Genomic DNA, 22,946 nt, shown 5'->3' with positions numbered 1-22,946 from the left:
CAATGAGGGAAGTTCAAAGTGCTGGGAGGACATTAGTAGTTAAGTGTGACAAGAAACATTTGCTGAAAATTGGATCAAACCTGTTAAAAAAAGATTATAAATGAGCCCAACAGTGTTTACTAAAACATGTATTTTTATTTAGATATTTAGATCAATTAAATATGTTTGAAGAAACAATCAGTAAAAGGTTATAAGTTGACATACCAGAATATCCACATAATAATGCATTATATTATTATATTATATTATAACAAAGTGCTTTTGTTAAGTTATTCTCCCCGCTGTGAGCAAAAACAATGAAAGGTCATTATATTTTATGATATATATAAAATAGAATATGTATAGCTCTCATATTGTGATTATTAAGCCCACAGTTTTTTTATAACAACTATAAATTTACAAAAATAATGTGACCACATTAAGCAAAAGAGTAACATATATATGGCAAATCTATGACTGAAAGAAAATCAGGCAACACTGAATAACAGTTCATGTAACATTTAAAACTAGTGAGCTACAAAGTTTAGTAACATATACTTGACTTCAAATATTTAGGGGTTGGAACCTTGAGGAAAGTTTACTCTCGTCCAAAAACCTCACAAAAGCTGATTGCATGTATAAGCTTGTTGCGAAGTGTATTGATGTCACTGTATTTGGGAAGAATTAATATGCCAAAACAGGTCTGGGCCTCTGGCAGTCGGTCATCTGCATCAGGACAGTTTAACAGTGAAATATTCAGAACGCGCTTTGAGAAACCTCCCACAGGTACACGGTCCGTCCCATACAAGAAAACTAGAGAAAAATGAATAATGTGAGGATGTGAAAGAATAATAATGATATTCCCTAAATGTGCATGATGCTTCAAGATGCTCATACGTTAAAGACAACACTTACCCAGAAATTTTCTCTTGTTTTCTTCAGATAACTCAAAGAAAACAGTCCAGAAGTTCTTGATGAGCTCATCAGAGGCAGAGCACTTTTCATAGGAAGCACACTGAAGTTGAAGCAGGAAAAACTCAGGTATTACAGAATATTTAAAACATAAAAAATGTGAACGTTTCTTGAACATGTTTACCAGCTGAAGTTCCTTCCACTCGTATTTAGGGGAGCCTTGGAAAAACTGCTGGAGTTCCTCAGGGTGGAACATGCTCCAGGCATCAAGTGGACAGCCCTTATAGAAACCTTCTGAAAAATGCTCAAACTGACTCTTTACTGACTTGTTGAAAATGAAGTCTACATACAAATCCACATACTCCAGTCTGCAAATGAAATGAAACATTGCAATGAAACACAAGAAAATCCAGCACTGCAAAAACAGGGAACACATACATCATCTATAGGCTAAATTATCTGTTTTATGTTGTCTTTTCATGTAATATCCATTCATAAGTAATGGATAATTAATTGAAGTATTTTTCAGTTTTTCTCAGTCCCTTTGGTATACTTAATATTAATATCGACAAACAGAACAAACAAATTTTTTTACAAACAGTACAATACAATAGATTACTTTCAAAAGCCTGTAACAATTCATAAATTCAGAAAACATTTAAAAAAAAACAGGTTAATAGAAATGACAGATTATGACAACTAGCTTAACCATTTTGCATTGAAAGGCTTAAGCAATGAACTAATGATTTGATGTTTTGGGGGTAGGACTATTCAACAGAGAACCAGTATAATATATTTTGATCAACATATAAGCAACTGTAGGAAACAGCAGACAAGTGTACATAATCAGTTGCGTGAACATACAAAATAATTCGCAACTCCTACAAAAGAATGAGAAATTGCTTTTGATGTGCACAAGTGACTGTGATGTAGAGGTTGTTTTGAGAATTTCAGTTCTGATCTGATCTGAGAAATGTACAAAGCAACTTAATAAAACAGTATAACATCACAAGGACAAATAGAAAATGAATGTTTTATCAGGACCAGTCTGATCGAAAGTTTGAAGAGTTGAGAGAGAGACAGACAGGCAGACAGACAGACAATTACATTGTAGAGCCTACCTATTAGCTTTGGTCACTGGAATCTGATTTCCATTTGGAATGAGCTCTTGCCCTTTGACCTGAAGGAGGTAAATAACAGCACGAATGGCCCAGGGTCACAAATGTAAGTTTTAAAATAACAGTTGTGTACAATTATACAAGTCAACCACAGAAACTGTATTACCATGAAATCCAAAAAGAGCATATCCACTACTTCCTCCTCGTCCTCCTCAAGAAGGCTTTTCAGACTTCTAATGAGATTTATGAAATACAATTATAAATATGATCTGCTCTAAAACACTACTTTGAAGCCTACAGTATAAAACATCTAATGTCTCCTGGTCTTTAAAGGGGGGGGTGAAATGCTCGTTTTCACTCAATATCCTGTTAATCTTGAGTACCTATAGAGTAGTACTGCATCCTTCATAACTCCAAAAAGTCTTTAGTTTTATTATATTCATAAGAGAAAGATAGTCTGTACCGATTTTTCCCGGAAAAACACGACCGACTGGAGGCGTGACATGTGGGCGGAGCTAAAGAATCACGAGCGCGAGTAGGCTTTTGCGTTGAGAGCGTTTGGAAGCTGTGACATTACCTTGAGGAAAAAACCATCATCCAAAACAAACCATGGCTAACAGTCAGATTCAGCCGTATATTTATGATCCAGAATCAGATCCAGAGGCTGAAATTGAATGAGAGCAGCAGCAGCAACGACTCGCTACGAGCGGGGTTCGAACCTGGGTCTCAGGCATGGGAGGCGGAGGAACTAACAAGGAGGCAGAGATATTTGAAGCAGTTTTACTCACAGCCTGGCCTGTGAAACAAGCATCTTCGAAATGCAGGGAACAAACACAAACACTTGCACAACTCTGTTGATGCTCTGTAAAAATAAACTCCATCCACTGGTCCCTTAATGCTGTTTTTTCTTTGGTAATCTGTGCAGGGTTATATATATATATATATGTATAAGGAAATTCCGCTCCATCTAACGTCACACAGTGCCATACTCGAAAAAACTTTCCGAAACTTGTGACAAACCGGAAGAGGTTTTTTTTGGAACAGAAATACTCCTTCAAACGTACAACTTAATTTTTGAAACTTTGTCCATGTTTAGCATGGGAATCCAACTCTTTAACAGTGTAAAAAACTCAGTATGAATGATATAGCATTTCACCCCCCCTTTAATCGTTTACCTGGCCTCCACAGGAGACAGTTCCTCCAGATCATTCAGAGTGGGACTCTGCTGGAGGAGTTTCTTGAACAAGGCCAGTGGGAAGTCAATGTTTATAAAATGATGGTTGTAGAGCGCCATTCCACAGATAACTCCAAGATAGTAAAAATCTCTATTAGCTTGCACACTGTAAAAAGTGCTACACCCACACAGTAGGTTTTATATATTTTAAATAGTTGTAATCTAGTTTATTTTATTTGTTTTATACTAAAAAGTATAAATATACTTCCTCTTTACTTAAAATATATCACTTTTTACATAACAATATATTTTAAGTAAAACAATAGCAATTTATTTGGGTAGCTTTTTGTATGAGTTTGTTGTGTACAAGAAATGTTATAAAAGTGAGTTGAAATACACAATTTATTTGAGCAGCTGTCGATGTGGCATGTGTGTTCATCAAACTTAAATATTTGAAATAAAAAACACATAAAAATTAAGTTGGATTTATCCCTTTTTCACTGGCGGGGACTTTCCAAGGCAGATGCTTCCTCGGCACTTCAACTGTTTGAAAGCTGCAGCGGATCTAAATTTCACAGACTGATTAACACGGTAAGATGTGCAAGTTCAGGGAATTTATTGGTGATGTAAAGTCACGCAAAATCGTTCACTCAACTAGGAAGCTAAAGTAAGGTTTGCAAATTGTACTGTATAGCTAGCTATCCTACACACATGGCAAGCTAAGTTGGCTACACAGTGCTAAGCAGTGAAGTCTTTTATGCAACGATCAGAAGACAACAGCAGTTAAGACCGTGTTGTTAATATGAAATTAAACAAGTGCTTTAGTAATGCCTATTATGTTTTAAGACTACTTTGGCTTTAATTTTACCAATAATATCACTTTTAATCGTTAGTTAGCGTTAACTTACACTGTTAACTGCCATTCACATTTTTGAACATAGACTTGAAAGTGCATGATCCAAACCTATAATTCACGACTGAAAACATTGTGTAACATGATTTTGGTGTACATTTTTCATGGTAGATGAATTTAAAATGGGTTTCAAAGGATGAATTTTGAGATTTTATGTTTTCAGGTCATATATAATGTTTTCTAAAGTGTGATGGAGAAAAAGGCAACAAAGAATACTTATATATATATATATATATATATTATAAGAATACTTAGAATATATATATATATATATATATATATATATATATATATATATATATATATATATATATATATATATATATATATATATATATTTCAAAGTGCTGTGTACTGTAAATAAAGGTGACTTGACTTATTTAATTTCATCTTAATAACACAGTCTCCGGTGGGGCATGCAGCTGTCGTGGGGTCCTCGTGTTATCAGCAGCAGAGTTGTAAGTGCATTTGATAGCACTGACTCAAAACCATAAAACTATTTTTAACCTGTTACTTAAATATTTTACATTTACCACTGGTTTTTAAACTTATTCTAACATGCATATTTTTTCTGGTCTTTAGGTAACCAAGCATTTTTGTTACCTGGGGTCTTCAGATACAGGTAAGAAAAACTTCAGAATAGATACAGTTAAAGCTATAATTATTCCCAGGTAAGTAAAACATAGGTAAAATTGCAAACAATAGTGTTGGCTCCATACAATTACATTTCTGAATTAGGTTTTATGTACCAACCACCAATAGAAGGCAGATATGATCACCTTTCTGCCTCCTTCTACTACTGCACTAATAGAAGCTTGATTCATACTGATAAATACAGCCTACATGGTCAGTTAAATCTCAATTTTGTGAGATGCTGGTGATAATGTGAGATCTTTTACAGTACAGTGGTAGTGGTGTATGTATAGTACAACCTTTTACATCAATTGCATGGTTGAAATACAGAGGTTCTCTAATTTGTGAAACTGTCATCAGGCAGTGAATTTTGATCAGATTTTACTTGTTGACAGGATCCATCTGCCTATGTGGAGAAAAGGAGAGAAGTGGTACTGAGATGCCTGATTGAGTACATGTGGGAGGGAAAGGAAGACCTCATCAGTGTCCACCACGTATGTACTGGGCTTAAAGCTACTTATCTAATTTCTGTCTGTATGTTATTACTATTGTGATGATATGGGGTAATTACTTTGTTCTTGAAATATATTTAATACAGTAATGTGATGACCAATAAGGTACAGGCAAGGAAAATTGCATTGTTTTATTGTAATGTATCCTTTGAACGAGAAAAGACAACACTCATGCTACAGTAGATCATGATAGTATAGTACCAACACTCTATGACATTGTCATGGTAGACTTCACTCTGGTCACATGCTCTAGTCAAAGTATCCATCACCTTAAGCAACTAAAAAGTACAACTTTGACACTTTGTGTCGTATCTGTCTTCTACCAGTCTGCTATATTCATCTCAATACCTGTTTGTCTGACCAAACTCTTGATTCTTTTTTTGTCTCCCCAATAGAGTCATGATGAAACAGAGGTGCACGCTGAGCTTGGCAGTTCCCCACTGAAAATATACATGCGCCATCAGCCATACACGATTTGGATTATCACAGTAGAAGGACAGCCCATGGTCAGAGGTGTGCCAAACCTGTAGAAAACCTCCTGTTTGGACTTGTCTATGCCCACAACCTCTAATATCACTCAAATCTGGTGTATACTTCTGAGATATATCACAGGCTCTTTGTGGGATTGAACCCTATGCATACCTTTGTATGTTTTGTAGGCACTGTTAAAAGTGACACTAGTTGATATTGAATAAATGTTATTGTCTTTAATCTGTCTTCCCATCTTTTTCTTCTTCAATTGAATTTGTAATTGTTATTGATAAAGTATGTTTATGTAAAGTGATTTACTGTACTGCTTAGAATATAGACATTTAGATGTATTTTCTGAGGTAATAGCCAGGACTTAATTAAAATATTTATTCACATTTGATTAGGTTAAATTTACTATGAGCATAAAGTTCATAAAACCTAACTAAAATGAGTACAGGTTACTTGTAGCAACACATAAATACGTTACATATACCAAGAAAATTAGGTTTATCTAACTGACTAATATAGCACTTATTAGTTAACTCAACTTGATTTTGTTGTGTTTGAATTAAGTAATTTTACAGAGTTTATTATACTTGAAAAAGGCTGCAAGTTGACTCAACTTAAAACATCCAATGCAGCCACTTGCCTCACTTTTTATAAGTTTGATCTAAGTATTACTTTTTACAGTGCATGCCCTGAAAAGACACAAGCATCACCGCACATATATGTGATATACAGGTGGATTTCAATAAATTGGAATGTTATGGAAAAGTTAATTTCATATATTGTGTATTAAAGAAATTCAATGCACACAGACTGAAGTAGTTTAAGTCTTTGGTTCTTTTAATTGTGATGATTTTGGCTCACATTTAACAAAAAACCCACCAATCTCAACAAATTAGAATACTTCATAAAACCAAAAACTTTTTTAGTGAATTGTTGACCTTCTGGAAAGTATGTTAATATTTTGTACATATACTCAGTACTTGGTAGGGGCTCCTTTTGCTTTAGTTACTAAACTCAATTTGGCGTGGCATGGAGGTGATCAGTTTGTGGCACTGCTGAGGTGGTTTGGAAGCCCAGGTTTCTTTGACAGTGGCCTTCAGCTCATCTGCATTGTTTGGTCTCTTGTTTCTCATTTTCCTCTTGACAATACTCCATAGATTCTCTTTGGGGTTAGGTCTGGTGAGTTTGCTGGCCAGTCAAACACACCAACGAAATGGTAATTTAACCAACTTTTGGTGCTTTTGGCAGTGTGGGCAGGAGCCAAATCATGCTGGAAAATGAAATCAGCATCTTCAAAAAGCTGGTCAGCAAAAGCAAGCATGAAGTGCTCCAAAATTTCTTGGTAAACAGGTGCAGTGACTTAGGTTTTCAAAAAACATAATGCACCAACACCAGCAGATGACATTGCACCACAAATCATCACAAACTGCGTAAACTTAACACTCGACCTTGGTTTCCAAATGAAATACAAAACTTGCTCTCATCTGAAAAGAGGACTTTGGACCTCTGAGCAACAGTCCAGTTCTTCTCCTTAGCCCAGGTAAGACACCTCTGACGTTGTCTGTGGTTCAGTCGTGGCTTAACAAGAGGAATATGACAACTGGAGCCAAATTCCTTGACATGTCTGTGTGTGGTGGCTCTTGATGCCTTGATCCCAGCTTCAGTCCATTCCTTGTGAAGTTCACTCAAATTCTTGAATCGATTTTGCTTGACAATCCTCATTAGGCTGCAGTTCTCTCAGTTCGTTGTGCATATTTTATTTCCACATTTTTTCGTCCACTCAACTTTTTGTTAACTTGCTTGGATACAGCTGAACAGCCAACTTCTTTAGCAATGAATGTTTGTGGCTTACCCTCTTTGTGAAGGGTGTCCATGATTGTCTTCTGGACAACTGTCAGATCATCAGTCTGACGATTGTCTTCTGGACAACTGTCAGATCATCAGTCTGACCTAGTGAACCAAGCTGAGGGACAATTTTGAAGGCTCAGGAAACCTTTGCAGGTGTTTTGAGTTGATTAGCTGATTGTGGCATGTCACCATATTCTAATTTGTTGTGATTGGGTTTTTGTCAAATGTGAGCCAAAGTCATCACAATTAAAAGAACAAAAGACTTAAACTACTTCAGTCTGTATGCTTTGATTTTATTTAATACACAAGTTTAACAATTTGAGTTTAATTACTGAAATAAATAAATTTTTCCATGACATTCTAATTAATTGAGACACACCTGTATGAGAAAGACCACATTAGAATGTACAAGGAATGTTCAGCGTAAAACTTACATCAGGATTGAACCAAACAAGTGAATTCTCTTGGACTTCCAGCACCTTTTTCTCCCATTTCAAAATAGATTGGGAAAGGAGGGAGAAAAATTCTGCTGATAAACCCCTTATATCACTTCCATGCTCCCCAATGAACTCCACCTGAACAGAAAAATCAAAGCCTTACAATATGGTAAAATGGCATATCAGATGTTTCAAATGGTTAACTTTTGAATTTGAGTTCTATTGCATTTACCTTCAATGGATGGATATATGAGTGGATGTTTTGTCTGAGATACTCAAGTGTGTCCGTCAACACTGATTCCCTGTTTATTTGCAGCATGTTGGTATTGTCATTACGCATGAATGAGCCTGAAATGCTCTGTAGCCTTTCATACCGCAGGTACTTAAAAAAGTACAATAATGTTAGCAGGGTATTTGCATAAAATGATTACATTCTCGGGGTGTTTACATGACATGGTTTTCTAAAACTAAAAATGGAAACCTTTTTAAGCGTTTTGGCCATTCATTTACATGACAACATCATTTTGGGAGTCTAAAAATGCAAACTTTTGAAAACAAGTTTCAAAGTGCAAGTTTTTGAAAACAATATAATCTCCAGGTAAAAATCTCCAGAATTTGTGAAAACTGTGCATGCATATTATGTGATCAGTATAGGTATGTGCACAGGTGCGTAGTGTTTCTTTACAAATTGATATCGCTCAGTATGAAAGAGGATTGTTTTGCCAATGTTGCTGTCTGTATGCAAAATGTTTCAAATAAATCCATGGAAGAACTTCTCAGTTTTTAATACATAATTGTCATGTAAACATACCCTCAGATTAGCATGGTATATGTCACTTACACAAAACATTCTCCATTTAGATGCAGAATCAGCCGCAAAAGGGAACTTCAATAATATTTTAATAGTTCTCTGAAAGAAAGATGCATGGGAGAAATATAGGTTTAAGTTATTAAACAAAAAACATAAAAAGTTCATGCAAATATTTACTTTTATCATGTTACAAGCCTTCAATACCCACAATGTAGTAATGTTGTTTCAAAACTATTTCATAGACATCATTGCACTCTTTCAGGTATTCCAAGGTGACTTGCAGCTATTGATGTAGAAAAAAGAGAATTTTCTTGTATTTTAGTATTCCTCAAAGAAAAGAATTCTGTTCAGCAGTATTCACTATTGCTTTGCTTCTTACCATATCTAGTAGATCATTGATCTCATGAATGATGAAATCCCTGTTTGGGATGTCTCTGTTGGCACTGCAGCAGACCTTCAGAATAAAGTATAAGCAAATAGAGTATTATAGGATGACTGATTAAATTACATCTTAATCCAGTGTTTAAAAAAGGCACCTGATGGATAGTCTGAAGAATCTTCAAAAACTTCTCCAAGCACTGTATATCCTGGTTCATTTTACCATAAGAAATCTGGCCAATCAGTTCAGCAGATGCTTTACGAAATAACTTCACCAGGCTTTTGAGCCAACCATCCGGGAGTTTGGACCAGTACTTCTCTGAGAATATAACCTAAAAATACTTAGACAAATGCAACAAAGCCAAAAACACAAGTGAAAGGCTGAAAGTTCTCCCAGCTTTACCTAACACCTTGTGAGCATCGGGATCCAGCTGAAGGATTTTGGAGGCCAGAGCTTCAGTGAGTTCAGTTCGTTGTTGTTTCTGGATACATCTGATGAGCTCAGGGAGGAGAATGTAAATTCTCAGCGATTCCTCACCAACTGGATTCGGATTCAGAGAACGAAGCATCTGTTCAACCACCTTCATTACCTGAGATAAAAAAAAAATTAAAGGAATTTCAGGTTGCATACAAATTAAGTTCTCTCAGTTTGTGAAAGTAAAACCCTTTTCAGCCCCTTAATGTTAAACCTGTTAAACAAACTGGATATTTTGGATTTACTATTACCTTTGATATCACCTTTTCATTCCCTAATAACTTTGAAAAAGCTTTTTCAGCCAGTTCAAAATCCTGTTCATCTTGGCTACAAAAAGAAAAAAACATTCATAGATATTTGTGATGCTTTCAGCAGATTTGTTTTGGGCTGAAACATGACTAGACATATCTACTTCAGAATTACCTTGCTTTGAGAAAACTTCCATTCAAACAGGCAGCAGAGGAGAACATCTTTGTTATTTCCCTGTAAATATTGTCCATTTATTTGCATTACCCTAACATATATAAATTACAGGCCACAGAAATACTAGTAAGACTTCTAATACTCTACTTACAAGTCAAATCTATTTGATGAATCCTTCAGTAAAACTCAGACAAAAACTGACAAACACTTTGGAAATATTTTCTTAATTACACATAAATGAAAACAGAAGTCTGTCTATAAAACTGAGTCAGGCACTCACCTCTTTATCGTTACCCATGAATCTCTTTCTGACACCCAACGTTCAATCATCCTCTCATTTAATGTCACAATCCCTTTACTAGGATTGGGTTTAGACATTGCAGATATGTTGCCAAGTCCCTACAGAAAAAACAACAACAACAACAACAAACAAGAAAAAACATAAGTAATAACAGTGCAACAATAATTTAAATAATTTATGAATGAAAACTACCATGTCTTACTTTGAAAAACAAGGCAAAGTAATGATTCTCCCCAGCAATAAGCTTTTCAATCGTATATTCACGATTACATTCTGTGTGCAACAAATACTTCGTTCAGATCTCTGAGCATCATCATGAATATTATACAAATATTGATGATAAAATGGACCATTGCGAAGAAATGATTTTTAATTACTAGTTGACAGATCCACAGGGAAAGGCACAAACTTCTTGATCATTTTGCCATTTCCAGGCTTCCCTTGGATCCAGCATCCAAATGAGTAGATCAGCTTTGACGATGCGACTGATACGAGTGTGTGATGTCTTATGAAAAAAGAATTGAATGCCTAATTTATTGAGCAGAACTCAAACATCAGACATGTTAACCATGTAAGGAATTTTGTATGAGAGACATAGAACAGTGCATAAAAAAATCTGTACTATTGCTCTGAGATGCTGATTGCTAATAAAGCTTACGAACAGTCTTTACCTCCCACACGTGACCTGTGACACTTCAGATCCCCACAGTTCACCAACCACCCGCGGATGATGCTCATCTCTAAATGATTTGTGCCCAAGCTGACCAGAGCCTCCAGATCCAAATGTGAACACTGTGCCACCCTGAAACATGAAACATTTACTAATTATTTTCTGTCCAGCTTGTTTTTATGCTAAATACAGTATAACATCTAATATATTATGAACATAGTACCTTTGATAAAGTGGCAGTGTGTTCACCTCCACACGAGATGGACACAGTTTTCTTCCCATTCAGACTATTTACAACCGTTGGGACGTGTCTGTCTGTGGTAGTAAAACAGTCAGTTAATCACTTCCACATACATCATATTCATGCTTTGATATAGATTTTACAGTATAGCACATATTTAGTACATTTATGTGTACTTTCATACTGTTACTGATTTAGCTTTTACATGATGAAACGATCAGACCTGTAGTGTCTCCGAGGCCCAGCTGTCCAGCAGAGTTCTTTCCCCATCCAAACACGACTCCAGAGAGAGACAACACAAAGCTGTGGTCTCCTCCAGCGCTGATCTGAGCCAGCGGGACCCCACTCAGACTCTGAACATGTTGAGCAGACGGAGAGCCGGGATGATCTTTCCTCAAACCCAGCTGACCGTGAGAGTTCTCCCCCCATACGAACACCTGACCATCTGAAAGAGCAACAGCTCTCAACATCTACACTCAAACCTCAATCAATTCATCTCAATCATGAGATGTTAAAAGATGAAAGCAAATGGCAGGTGAAATAGTTGTCAATACCCTTAGTTAGCGCCATTGAATGATGGTCTCCACATGTGATCTGAATCACCTGCCTATTTTCCAGACCTTTGAGAGGCCTGCAGAGACAAGACAATCTGTCAGATACTATCATTTATGATCATTTATTCTGTTTGATCTCCATAAACATACTTGCACACAGTAGATTTGTCCATAATGAGAACATTTCCTGCATTAGCAAGAAGCACCGCACCATCTCCTCCAAACACAATTTGTCTGAATGTTTTATTCTTTAGCTGTAGTTTCTCTGTAGTACATAAATTATTTTCATCAGTTCAACTTCTCAGACTATAAAAATGAACACACTTTCATTATAATGCCATTAAATTAATAAACATACAGTATCAGTAGACCAAATATAAATATATGGCATTTATCTTACATTTTTATCTTTAAACTATGACCTAATGTGTCATTAGTGTATCATACTTAGTTTTCCATCATGATTATAGTCTTCACTGCGCAATCTCAGGACCGAGACCTTCCCATCCCGGATAAATCCAGCAAAACTCCTTCCAGCTGACATGTCCTGAACTGCTGTTTTTGGACATAAGCATCGCAATCCACACTTGCCTTTTTTGACTTGTTCAGCCTTCACCAGCCCCAAACCCTCTCTGACTTGCGCTCCCCAAAAACACAGCATGATCACAGCTGATGCACGAGAAGAACAGTTCAACAGACTCCTGAAGAGATTCTCTTCGTCTTAAATTGCAAACACGAAAGTTAAACCGGTAAGGCTTGTTTCAGGCAAAACGATACTATTCAAAACTTCCCACAAAACGAAAGTATACTGAATCTTATCTTCTGTATTTGTTGCTTTTACCATCGAGTTGTTTTATATGTGGAATAGGACAACCTGTCCACAATGACCGTCAGTTTTTTCCACAGAACATAAAGGCGATGTTAAGATAAAAGAGCGGGGAATGAAAACTCAGAAGTCACAATTCACATTCGTGTTTTCCATACAAAAGCGTGAATGGTGACAGTGACTGTCATTCTGTATATCATGACATCCCTCTTCAAGCTTTTTATGTCAAAAGTTATCTGTATGATTTAATTTAGATAAATATTTAATCGCTATGAGACATTTTATAAATACAATTAAAACAAACAATAATATCAACAAGCTTCTGACGCTACAGTCTCCCTTAACTCATTGGTTTAGAGCTATGTCAATCACATTAGTCTGGCCAATCAACTGATTGAACCCCACCGACGAAACGGAGGGATCTGATTGGCCCACATGTATTTTCCTTCATTAGGCGGTTTGTGTGCAGCACCTAAAAGAAGAAATCACCTACTGTACGATAATACATTTCAGTTAACCCGTTAAGTTAAATAAATACATACCAGATATCATTGTCATCATATCAGTTAAAGGTAAGTAGCAAATAAACGTCTAGAAATTATACAACATTCGCGGTTTGTCGTTGAGAAATCCGTTTGCTTGCTAGCAGCGCCAGCTCCGAAAGCTCGAGGATTATTCTCCGTTTTGCATGTTGTGTTAAATGTTTAAACTCAATAATTCGCTTATTCTGTAATCTATGTCTGTTTCAGCTATTTTGCTTTACCGTTTTTTGTTTAAACCTTTAATAGAGAGCGGTTTGAATGTTTTGCTAGCATGTTGTTATATAAGCGAGGAGTTACGTCATGTTTATTTACCCTCTATTCATATTTAACTCGATGTTTCTTCGCCCGTCTATCTATAATTTGGTTATTTCCATTAGAAATGACCGTTTTTATGTTGTTTTTGCGGGTCATTGGTTTATAACGTATGAATTGTAGTATGAGTTAAATAGGGGGTGGGGCACAGTTGTAGTGTTGCTGAATGCCTCCATTGGGAAAGTCAAAACATTGTTTAGTGATTAAACAAAGAATTTCTTATACCTAACCACTACCTATGCAAAAAAATTTTTAGGCATGTATTATGTACATATGTCTCATGTTTTTAATCATTGACTTCAGTGGGAGGAGCTGTAATCTTATTATTAGTGTTCAAACAAAGGCTGTGTTTGAAAACCCAGTGAGCTAAGTAGCTATTTTTAGAAATCATAGGTGACCCCAATGTGCTGTCTGTCTTTGTTTACATCTCGCTACATTTTGAGACAGCTGAAAGCTACGTGCTTTGTTACATAGTATGTACACTCTAGGGATTAACAAGCCTCAGGGTAAGTCAATAATTTATTTTCCTTGTTTTTCAGAGAACTCCTGTTCAAGACTGTTTATTTACAGAGACCAGTGTATCCACATTCTGCATTGGTTTTTGGAGCATATTTAAGGGCCATTTGTTTCAGACTCTTATTGCCTGTTCAGAAAGTTTAGTATCCTGCTACGGAGTATGTCAGTGGCTCTTCTTGTGCGATATGCCACGCTCCGCGGATCCCGTGTCTGCTGCAGGGCTGCCCTCGGCCTAACTAGCATCCACCAACAAGACCCAAAACGGGCTCTACACACGCCATCATCTCCTCTGTGCAGCAACTCTCGCTTTGATCCGGACAGCAGTGGCCTGCCAACTACCTGGGACTCCTTTGGGATCTGGGACAACCGCATTGATTTGCCCATCTTGCTTCCGTCGAGCATCCGATATGGTAAACCCATTCCTAAAGTTAGCCTGTCCAAGGTGGGCTGTGCATCGCAGATTGGCCTGCGGAAGGTGAACGAAGACCGCTATCAGCTATCGCAGATGACGGACAACATCATGTACTTTGCAGTGTTTGATGGGCATGGAGGAGCAGAGGCTGCTGATTTCTGCCACAGAAACATGGAGAAGTATATTAAGTAAGGATCAGTGGTTTTAAAGGAATAGTACAAATGATTAGAGCACTAGTAGCCTATTTTCACCAGCTAAAAATGGTTTTAAGTCAGTTATTTTTTATCTTTTTCTGTTTTGTGTCAGTAGGAAATATCAGTTTACATTTCCAAATATTCATTTTGCCTATTGACACACTACAGCAAAAGTTAGAAACTTGAAACCATTTTTAGCTGGTGAAAATACTATTGTTCTAATAATTTTGGTCATCACTGTTTAAGTAAAAATTTGCTGAGATTTTACTCACCCTTAGGTCATTCAAGATGTAGATTAGTTTGTGTCTTTATCAAAACCGATATGCCAAAATTCAGCATTACATCATTTGCTCACCAATGGATCCTCTTATCCCAATGTCTTGTGAAAGTAAAAACTCCATGCAGAAAATGGAAGGGTGAAACAAATCCATTTTCATCTTGCATCTAAACCCACTAGTATATTTCTCTGCTGATTCAGAATATTTTCCTCTGGATAAAGCAGTATTATTAATATTATATTATATTATATTATATTTAATTAGTGGGCTTATATTAAATTTTTTATGAATTTGGCAAGAATATGTAAGAGAGAATATAAAAAAGAATATAAAAGCTCATGATTTTACTCACGTAGAGCTTTGTTGGAACGCAAGCTCTGCATTTACTAACTTGACTCGTTCTTGGAATTAATTCAAGAGGACTGAGTATCTAAACCGGTTTAAACCATTCCATAATGGGCTTCTGAATTGGGGCATGTTGTGTTTCAGGGTAGCTAACTTTTTATGTTGTATTTTTCATGTGTTTCAGAGACATTGCAGAAGACGAGGATAACTTGGAATTAGTTTTAACCAAAGCATTTCTTGAGGTGGACAAAGCTTTAGCCAGGGATCTTCACATCAGTGCAGATGGTAGGTCCTATTTTACCGATTTATTTGTTGTTTAAGCATGCTTAGTCTCTCAGCTGTTGTTTTAGAGTCTTAAATAATTATTGTTTTGATGCATCAGGTAAACATGTAACAGAGCCAAATGGACATTTGTGAACTGAACATGACAATGCAGACTAAATACATGATTTTGACTATGATCCCTTATACAGAGCAGTCAGTACCTTTATAGTCTTGTCATGATTATTCACAGATTTCTCTTTGGCTCTGTAAACTGCATCCATCCCAACAACATAGCACTTACATGCTTGTGTATACTAGGGGTGGGTTAAAAATGATTCCTAGATGCATCAGTATTCTTACATTGCAAATAATTATAAAACCTTTTACTATAACAAATAAATACATTTCATCAGAATCAGAAAGAGCTTTATTGCCAAGTATGCTTAGGCATACAAGGAATTTGTTTTAGTGACAAGCTAAATATATATATATATATAATGTATATGTGTGTGTACATTTAGGGAACTGTAAATTATATTTGCTGTTTTTAAAATTAATATTTAAGTTTTTGAAAATGTTTGCTCCTTTACTCCGCTTGTTGTAAGTAGTCAGATATCTGTGCTGTGGCATGCAGAACCTTTATCAATGTTTTTGTCTAATTTTAATTCTTTTCTATTTTTATAGGGCTGAAAAGTGATGTACATTAATTTGTTAACAAACTTAAGTAAAATTAAACCTCGAAGCTATGCTCATTTATTCCATTTCTGTTCATCATAACAGATTTAGCCTATAAATCTTAATATAGTAAAAATTTGCACCTTACGCTGAAAAAATTGATGCATCAGGAATTATAGAAACATCTTGAATTGAAAGATTATCAAAGATGACTTGAGTCCCACCTTTAGTATATAATATAAATACATGGTTAAAAAAAAATGTTGTTTATAAGGATATGAAATGCTGTTGTGATAGAATAAATACGATTTATACTAGGTCCATCATATTCATGTAGTGTGTGGCCCACTAGTGTGGCCTGCTGCGTGACATGTCCAATCTTGCCCTGTGTGTGCGTGTTATATTTACAACAGCCGCGGACCCAGCTTACCCCTATAAGAGCTGCAGCTCTGCGGTACCTTTATGGAGGCCGGAGGGTTAGATTGCTCCAGCGGGTCCTTGCGTGGACTTTTGGAAGGTTCCTGACCTTTCTCTCTTTCTTTCCTTTCTGTCTTTCTCTTTATCTCCCTTTACTGTGCTCTGCCTTCTTCACATGTGTTGGTTGCTGGAAAATTATTGATTAGTTGTGTTCAAAGCTTGTTTTGTGTATTGATAACAATAGTTTTATTTGTCAGAGAACTGAACACTGTAGAATATTTACTGCGGGAGTCATTTTCAGTGAAGAAATGCTATTTGCTAAAAAGAGATAAAATCTATTGCTTTTATGCTTTTTTTTATTTTTAAGCACTATGCATAATGTTTTGCCTAAACAATGATGTTTACTTTTTAATGTCCTATGTGCCTTAGTTAGTCAAAGTCACAATGCTACCTGCTTGCCTTGACCACTCCAGTACATCATTTCTTTTGGAAACTCAGTATTGTGCACGGTATTGTGTAGTATAGTGTACTAGCATTACATGCAAATCAAGACTAAGTAAATAGCTGTCTATTTTCTGTGTGTGATTGTGCTAAAACAGATACAAACTCTATATCTCATGTTATAATGTTTCTGTGACCGTCAACGCATCACAAACTAACCATCATGCCTCGCTCTCTGGTGTGTTACAGCCTCTCTGTTGAGTGCAGGGACCACGGCCACTGTGGCCCTGCTGAGAGATGGGATCGAGCTGGTGGTGGGCAGTGTGGGGGACAGCCGAGCCATGCTGTGCCGCAAAGGAAAAGCCCTCAAACTCACTGAGGATCACACGCCTGAGAGAAAGGATGAAAAAGAGAGGTACACTAACTGCTCTGAGCACACTGAGATATTGCATTGCAGAGCGCATGTTTTAATCACAATCTGTTTGTTTCTGAAGAATACGGAAGACTGGAGGTTGTATTACGTGGAACAGTTTGGGTCAGCCTCATGTCAATGGCAGACTGGCCATGACACGCAGCATTGGAGATTTTGACCTCAAAACGTCAGGTGTCATCGCAGAACCAGAGACTAAGAGGATTTCAGTGAGAGCTTTTTCTTTTAGATTCACTAACATATTAATAATGTGCTGACTATATTCGATATATATTAGTGGTGGGCCGCTATTGGCGTTAACATGCTGCGTTAATGTGAGACTCTTATCGGGCGATTTAAAATAAAATATCGCTGTTAATCTATTCTTAAAGTTGGATTGAGAGCTGGGTCTAAACTAAGCAAGCTATGATGACTTTCACCTTGATATTTTAAATAACCCTCTGGCTGAGGCCAGCCTAAAAAGATGCTCAGGACAGTTGACAGGCCACTGCTGTGCATCGTCACAAAAGCTTATCCCTTATCCATTTAAACATTAAAGCATCCAAACACAAGACGCGGAAAAGCTGAACAGAGTAGCTGGTTGCTCGCGCGCTGTTTTCGGGAGAGAGAGAGAGCCGCGTATCACGGACAGCGACACTGAACCGTGCTCTCTTCTGCGAAGTTCTCCTCATGAACGAACAAATACCATCGCAGTTTGAATAAAAAACAAAAAGATGTGAAAGAGCCCAATTCAGTACCCGCAGTGTTCTGGTGTTCAGGGCTCACGCAGAGAAAGACGTCTCAAAACACTTGAACATCGAATTTGCTTATTTTTGCTCTTGTGCCGACAAATATATACAAAATATGTCATGGAAATTATGCTTGAAAAAACTGTTATTTCTTAAGTGAAAGTAAACAGTTGAGGAAAAAAATGGGATGTGTATTATAATGGATGCGTTCGTCGTCTCTTAACGTGACCGCGTCTAATTTAGCTACTGGCTGCTGTAATGTTAATCCAAGAAAATGAAAATCACTTGCTGCTTTTGACTGAATAACTTTGTAGTTTTAACAGTCAAACCAAAAATTATTCAGACACCTGATTTTTTGATATATATAGCAAAACTGTAATAATGTGAGAAATGTTGAAGGTGTCTGAATAAATGTAGGTTTTGATTGTATATTTCATTTTTAAATTGAAGACTATCCAGTGCTATTTTACATTTAATTATTTGGTTTCTGTACCTTGACACCTACAAACTTGAAAAAAATGTAAACATTGTGTAAATAGAACAAATAAATAAAAATAAACGAACAATTTCAAAGAGGGCCCACTGGTACAACCTTCACCGGGTCCCCGCTGACCCCAGCTACAGCCCTGTACACGCCTGTTTCACACATCCTCTGTCTGCAGTGCGTATGCAGTGCCTGTGTGTTACGTATGTGGTGCAGCACGGACTCTATGTGCTTTCACACAGGACGCGTTTGCAGTCCGCTACTCTGTACGTAAATGATCGCTGCACTGTTGCAGACGCAACGCTCCTGGAATGCAACTGGAATCCGTTAACATGGGTGCGTAAAAAATATGCAACGCATACGCACTGCAGACGGAGTATGTGTGAAACAGGCGTAAGGTTGTTTGCACTTTGTGCAATGTGGAATTTGTTTACAGCTTTTTCAAGCACATTGTGATGCATTTTGGAAACAGGAGATGAGCCTTTGGCAGAATTCGAATGAGCCATTTTAATCTAGATTAAGAAAATTAATCTATGCCCACCACTAATATATATATATATACACGTCCCTGTCCCCAGACCTGTACTTCATATTCATTTAATACAGTTGAATGTGGACAAATATGATTCATGGTAACAACTTCATGAATGCAGTTATGCACTAAATTTCAAGATATTTGGCCAAAAATACTCCTGTATGAGTTAGGGCTACACGTTTAATTGAAATGAAGTTGCAAAGTTGATAAATTGCAATTAGGCAGAAGCTGTGATTGTCATGCGTATCTTTCAGTGAAGCACAATTTTGTGATCACTATTACATTTTCAACCAAAGCTCTCGCGCAGAGACTCCAAATACGTAAAAGCTACGTAAAATATACGTAAAATAAGTAAAAGCTAATGGTTGACTGATATTAGGTTTTGGACAACCTAGGACATCTTGGAAAGCAGGGTGGTCGATATAAAGCAGATAAAGAGCAGCATAATTGGAAATCACGAGTTTAAAGTTTGTCGATCGTGCATCTCGGGTGAAGCTGAACTCTCCTGTCTGCATTCAGTTCACACGGACCGACCGTCACGCAGAGAACACGCAATCATGCAGTATACAAATGCACACTAAGATTTCGCAGCTGGATTCGGCTAAGTTTGTGAAATGAAATATATATTAGTCATTCAAAGATTTGTTTAAATTATATAGCTGAATGCTAACGGAAAATGAGAAAGTATTATAATATTTGCCTTTCTATTACTAATAATGTAAAATAAATAGTTTTAATACTTTTCGCATGCATTTCCTTTTGTTTAACAGTTCTATCCGATTATTAGGTAGACTTCTATCCATATTAGACCGAACTGTTAAAGACAACAGCGAACGAGGGAGAATGTGAGCACTGTCATTCTCAATGCCATCAAAATAAAAATCCGGCGACGAATGCATCGGCCAAACAGAAAAACTTAACGACCAATGCCGATATGAATGAATGAATCAAATTAATGAATGACTCATAAAGACATTTACCCCCACCTACTGGATGTTTTAGTTTCTTATTTAGAATTTTTTTTTAAAGGAAAAAAAACTTTAAAGGGATAGTTCACACAAAAAAATGTATGCACTTTATTTAGTAATTTCTCATTTAATACACTTTAAATAATCTTTTGGAGGTGTTTTTACAGTCAAATGTAATTTGCGATTCATTAATTAATCAACATGTAATCAATTAGGTTAAAAAATGATATCGACCCCAGCCCTAGTATTTATGCATACAATTCATAGAATTTTACATTGAGTACTTTTGAGTTAAATATTTTTGATGACATTATGAAATATTAATATATATATTAAATATAAATAAAATTTCAATATTCAAAAGCTATTTATATTTCGAGCTGTACTGATTTAAGTCTACCTGTATTATCAGTTGCACCACGTCCACGACTCCTTTCTGGCACTCACCACTGACGGCATTAACTTCATCATGAACAGTCAGGAGATCTGTGACTTCATCAACCAATGTAACGACCCTAAAGAGGCTGCACAATGCATATCTGAGCAGGTGAGTCATTGAATCCAACATCCACCATTATTATTTTTTTTTAGGATATGTTCTAGTTATTACCAACCCTTAGCCCTTTATGGGAACATAAAATTGTGCAATGATTGCTAATTTTTCTTTTTCTTTTGTTTTTTAGTGTGTGTCAGAGTTATAAATAAAAAAAGAAAATAATCAAATGAGATAAAGAACAGTTCATTTTGTTAAGTGTTGATTTAGTAGATTGTTTACAACAAGGACACAAATAAACTGTGATGTGAGCGTACTCATACAGCTTCATTGATTCTTGTCTTTATAGTGAATGCAGCAGGTTTAAACATGCATACGTTTGCATAATAACTTCAAAGGTTCTTTTCTTGTCATACACTTCTGTCCCTCTCAGGCTCTTCAATATGGCTCTGAAGACAACAGCACTATCATTGTGGTGCCGTTCGGTGCCTGGGGCAAACACAAAAGCTGTGACGTGAGCTTCTCTTTCAGTCGCAGTTTCGTCTCCACTAGCCGTTGGGCCTAATCAAAAATAAGAAGACCATGATGGTTTAACCGTTACACAGCAGTGACTCCCTAGTCTGAATTCAACAATGTGCAATATTCTCCTAATCCATCCTGTGACGATCAACTCAAAAAAGACTATTACTTTCAGAACCCACATTTAATGTGGTCTTGAGTTGCTGTTGACTCAACAGAATGACACAGAGCTATTTTGTCTGGAGAAGTGGTTTTCTGAACCTCAGTTCCTCTGAGGTTCGAATGTATCCTTGTCTTGAAAATGGTTCTTTCCCGCTTTTAGCTCCTAACCTGTGTTGCGTATCTTTCATTTGGTTACCTCAGTTCTGGTTTTCACTTTTTGCAGATACTATACTTCAGAATAGTGTGCTGTAGGTGGAATCAACAATTATTCTCCGTACTGTTATTGTGAATCTCATTTCATTTTCAGAATAGGAATTTTAAGCACTTTCAGATTATGCGAGGTTCAATGTTTTGGAATCCCCATAACTCTAGTCTTTGAGTGTAAAATGACACGCAGAAGCCAATTTCAGTGGTCTACTTGCTTTGTCTGATGGCTGTGGACTTTCATAAGCCCGTATTTACAGCGTTAAACCACTGTACATACTGAAGTGGACTATTTCTTGTGCAAGCACATATTTCAATAACTTTATCTCCTATTTGTAGTGTGAATATTCATCCATGCTTTATTCCAGCTTGACTACCAGCAATTTTAAAGCTACTTCAAAAAAAAACAACAACCTAACTTGAGGATCATTTCGCAAACTAATCAATTCTTTTTCTGTGCCTTTTCCATAAACCTTGTTGTTTTCTGACACTTACCAGTCATTCTTTCAACTTTAGGTTTAGAACTGAAGTTTTAAACTGTGACTTGTGCTTGTTTAGTGTTACTAAACTATTTTTGTTCAGTGGTATTCCCTACAATACATAAAGCAAAGTCCAGATATTTTTGTTATTTATATAATGTACACGATGGACAGTTAACTCTATGGTGTATGTGATTGTGTATTATATTTAAATATTTTCTTTTAACTCTCCTGGGTAAAGCAGAAATGTGACATTTCATTCATTCATCCACTGAATTGATGTAATTGCATGCATTCTGCTGTAACTTTATAACCTAAAGCTTTTAATTGGAAGGCTATTGTCATGATCTCTGATTTCCAGTGATTTTTATTTGTAGAGCCATACACATGTGACCTCAACTAGTCGGTGTCTTTGTTCACGTCTGCAAGACTGGTTCATATTTTGATGCAGTTTTTTTATTTATTGATTTCTGCATTATCTCTCATCATTCTCATTCAGCATGTACTCTCATTTTAGGCCTTCAACAGCCTTTTTCCTTTGTCTTCCTCTTTTAAGGTCCAGAAGCACATCCTGTACGATAGGGGTCTTTTTTTCATATGTACTGTTCTCCAATTAATATGTTTGTCAAAATATTATATTCAGTGTTAATACAACTGTGCATGGATCTTGCCCAGAACAATCTGTAAAACAACTGCAAGTGTTTCCTGCTCTATATATGGACCTAACTTGGCTTTATTGATATGCAGTTTATTGTGAAGTATAATGCAGCTGTGAATAAAGTTTCACCAGAAACATCTCTGTTGGATAAACATGATTGATTTTTGCCTCTTTATTTGTTGTCCTATCTACTTAATATTATATT

The 22,946-nt window shown here is 36.4% G+C and overlaps 2 protein-coding genes and 1 long non-coding RNA gene across 4 annotated transcripts; 2 read left to right on the top strand and 1 right to left on the bottom strand.

The window, feature by feature from the left end:
- Nucleotides 1–115: 115 nt before the first annotated feature.
- On the bottom strand, nucleotides 116–12,548 carry LOC113044040 (probable E3 ubiquitin-protein ligase HERC4). Its single transcript, XM_026203632.1, has 25 exons — nucleotides 12,307–12,548; nucleotides 12,010–12,124; nucleotides 11,860–11,936; nucleotides 11,529–11,750; nucleotides 11,288–11,379; nucleotides 11,066–11,196; nucleotides 10,772–10,899; nucleotides 10,597–10,667; nucleotides 10,374–10,492; nucleotides 10,094–10,153; nucleotides 9,922–9,997; nucleotides 9,599–9,785; nucleotides 9,354–9,514; nucleotides 9,197–9,271; nucleotides 9,026–9,100; nucleotides 8,848–8,916; nucleotides 8,239–8,388; nucleotides 8,004–8,144; nucleotides 6,775–6,776; nucleotides 3,185–3,349; nucleotides 2,176–2,242; nucleotides 2,013–2,071; nucleotides 1,076–1,259; nucleotides 895–994; nucleotides 116–792 (listed from the first exon to the last, which is right to left on the bottom strand). Exons 1-25 carry the CDS (start codon nucleotides 12,518–12,520, stop codon nucleotides 578–580), a joined length of 2,955 nt encoding a protein of 984 aa, XP_026059417.1. The 5' UTR covers nucleotides 12,521–12,548; the 3' UTR covers nucleotides 116–577.
- LOC113044043 (uncharacterized) lies at nucleotides 3,402–6,066 on the top strand. The gene is made up of 5 exons (XR_003275844.1): nucleotides 3,402–3,774; nucleotides 4,500–4,554; nucleotides 4,679–4,718; nucleotides 5,125–5,223; nucleotides 5,637–6,066. It is a non-coding gene; the product is annotated as an uncharacterized LOC113044043 (long non-coding RNA).
- Nucleotides 12,549–12,587: 39 nt separating the features above from the next.
- On the top strand, nucleotides 12,588–22,893 carry LOC113044038 (protein phosphatase 1K, mitochondrial). Of its 2 annotated transcripts, none has more exons than XM_026203630.1 (7): nucleotides 12,588–12,608; nucleotides 14,079–14,655; nucleotides 15,469–15,569; nucleotides 17,331–17,496; nucleotides 17,576–17,720; nucleotides 20,639–20,773; nucleotides 21,153–22,893. In XM_026203630.1, the coding sequence occupies exons 2-7, from the start codon at nucleotides 14,216–14,218 to the stop codon at nucleotides 21,282–21,284; spliced, it is 1,119 nt and encodes a 372-aa protein (XP_026059415.1). In that variant the 5' UTR covers nucleotides 12,588–12,608; nucleotides 14,079–14,215; the 3' UTR covers nucleotides 21,285–22,893. The 2 variants fall into 2 exon arrangements, with proteins under 2 accessions (XP_026059415.1, XP_026059413.1); XM_026203628.1 differs by lacking the exon at nucleotides 12,588–12,608 and adding an exon at nucleotides 13,124–13,257.
- The last annotated feature ends 53 nt before the right edge of the window (nucleotides 22,894–22,946 follow it).

The sequence above is a fragment of the Carassius auratus genome, chromosome 26, assembly GCF_003368295.1.
Source record: "Carassius auratus strain Wakin chromosome 26, ASM336829v1, whole genome shotgun sequence".
NCBI classification, from domain to species: domain Eukaryota; kingdom Metazoa; phylum Chordata; class Actinopteri; order Cypriniformes; family Cyprinidae; genus Carassius; species Carassius auratus.
The sequence above is the reverse complement of the archived record's forward strand: the minus strand, read 5'-3'. Positions and strand labels throughout refer to the sequence as shown.

What these genes read in the sequence shown, in the direction of transcription:
- LOC113044040 (XM_026203632.1), bottom strand. Translation starts at nt 12,520, where the DNA reads ATGCTGTGTTTTTGGGGAGCGCAAGTCAGAGAGGGTTTGGGGCTGGTG. An exon ending in TTCAATGGCGCTAACTAAGG is followed by an intron (nt 11,751 to 11,859) that starts GTATTGACAACT and finishes TTGCTCTTTCAG; the next exon opens with ATGGTCAGGTGTTCGTATGG. An exon ending in TCACAGGTCACGTGTGGGAG is followed by an intron (nt 10,900 to 11,065) that starts GTAAAGACTGTT and finishes TTTTTTCATAAG; the next exon opens with ACATCACACACTCGTATCAG.
- LOC113044038 (XM_026203630.1), top strand. Translation starts at nt 14,216, where the DNA reads ATGTCAGTGGCTCTTCTTGTGCGATATGCCACGCTCCGCGGATCCCGT. An exon ending in TCTTCACATCAGTGCAGATG is followed by an intron (nt 15,570 to 17,330) that starts GTAGGTCCTATT and finishes GGTGTGTTACAG; the next exon opens with CCTCTCTGTTGAGTGCAGGG. An exon ending in AGAAAGGATGAAAAAGAGAG is followed by an intron (nt 17,497 to 17,575) that starts GTACACTAACTG and finishes TTGTTTCTGAAG; the next exon opens with AATACGGAAGACTGGAGGTT.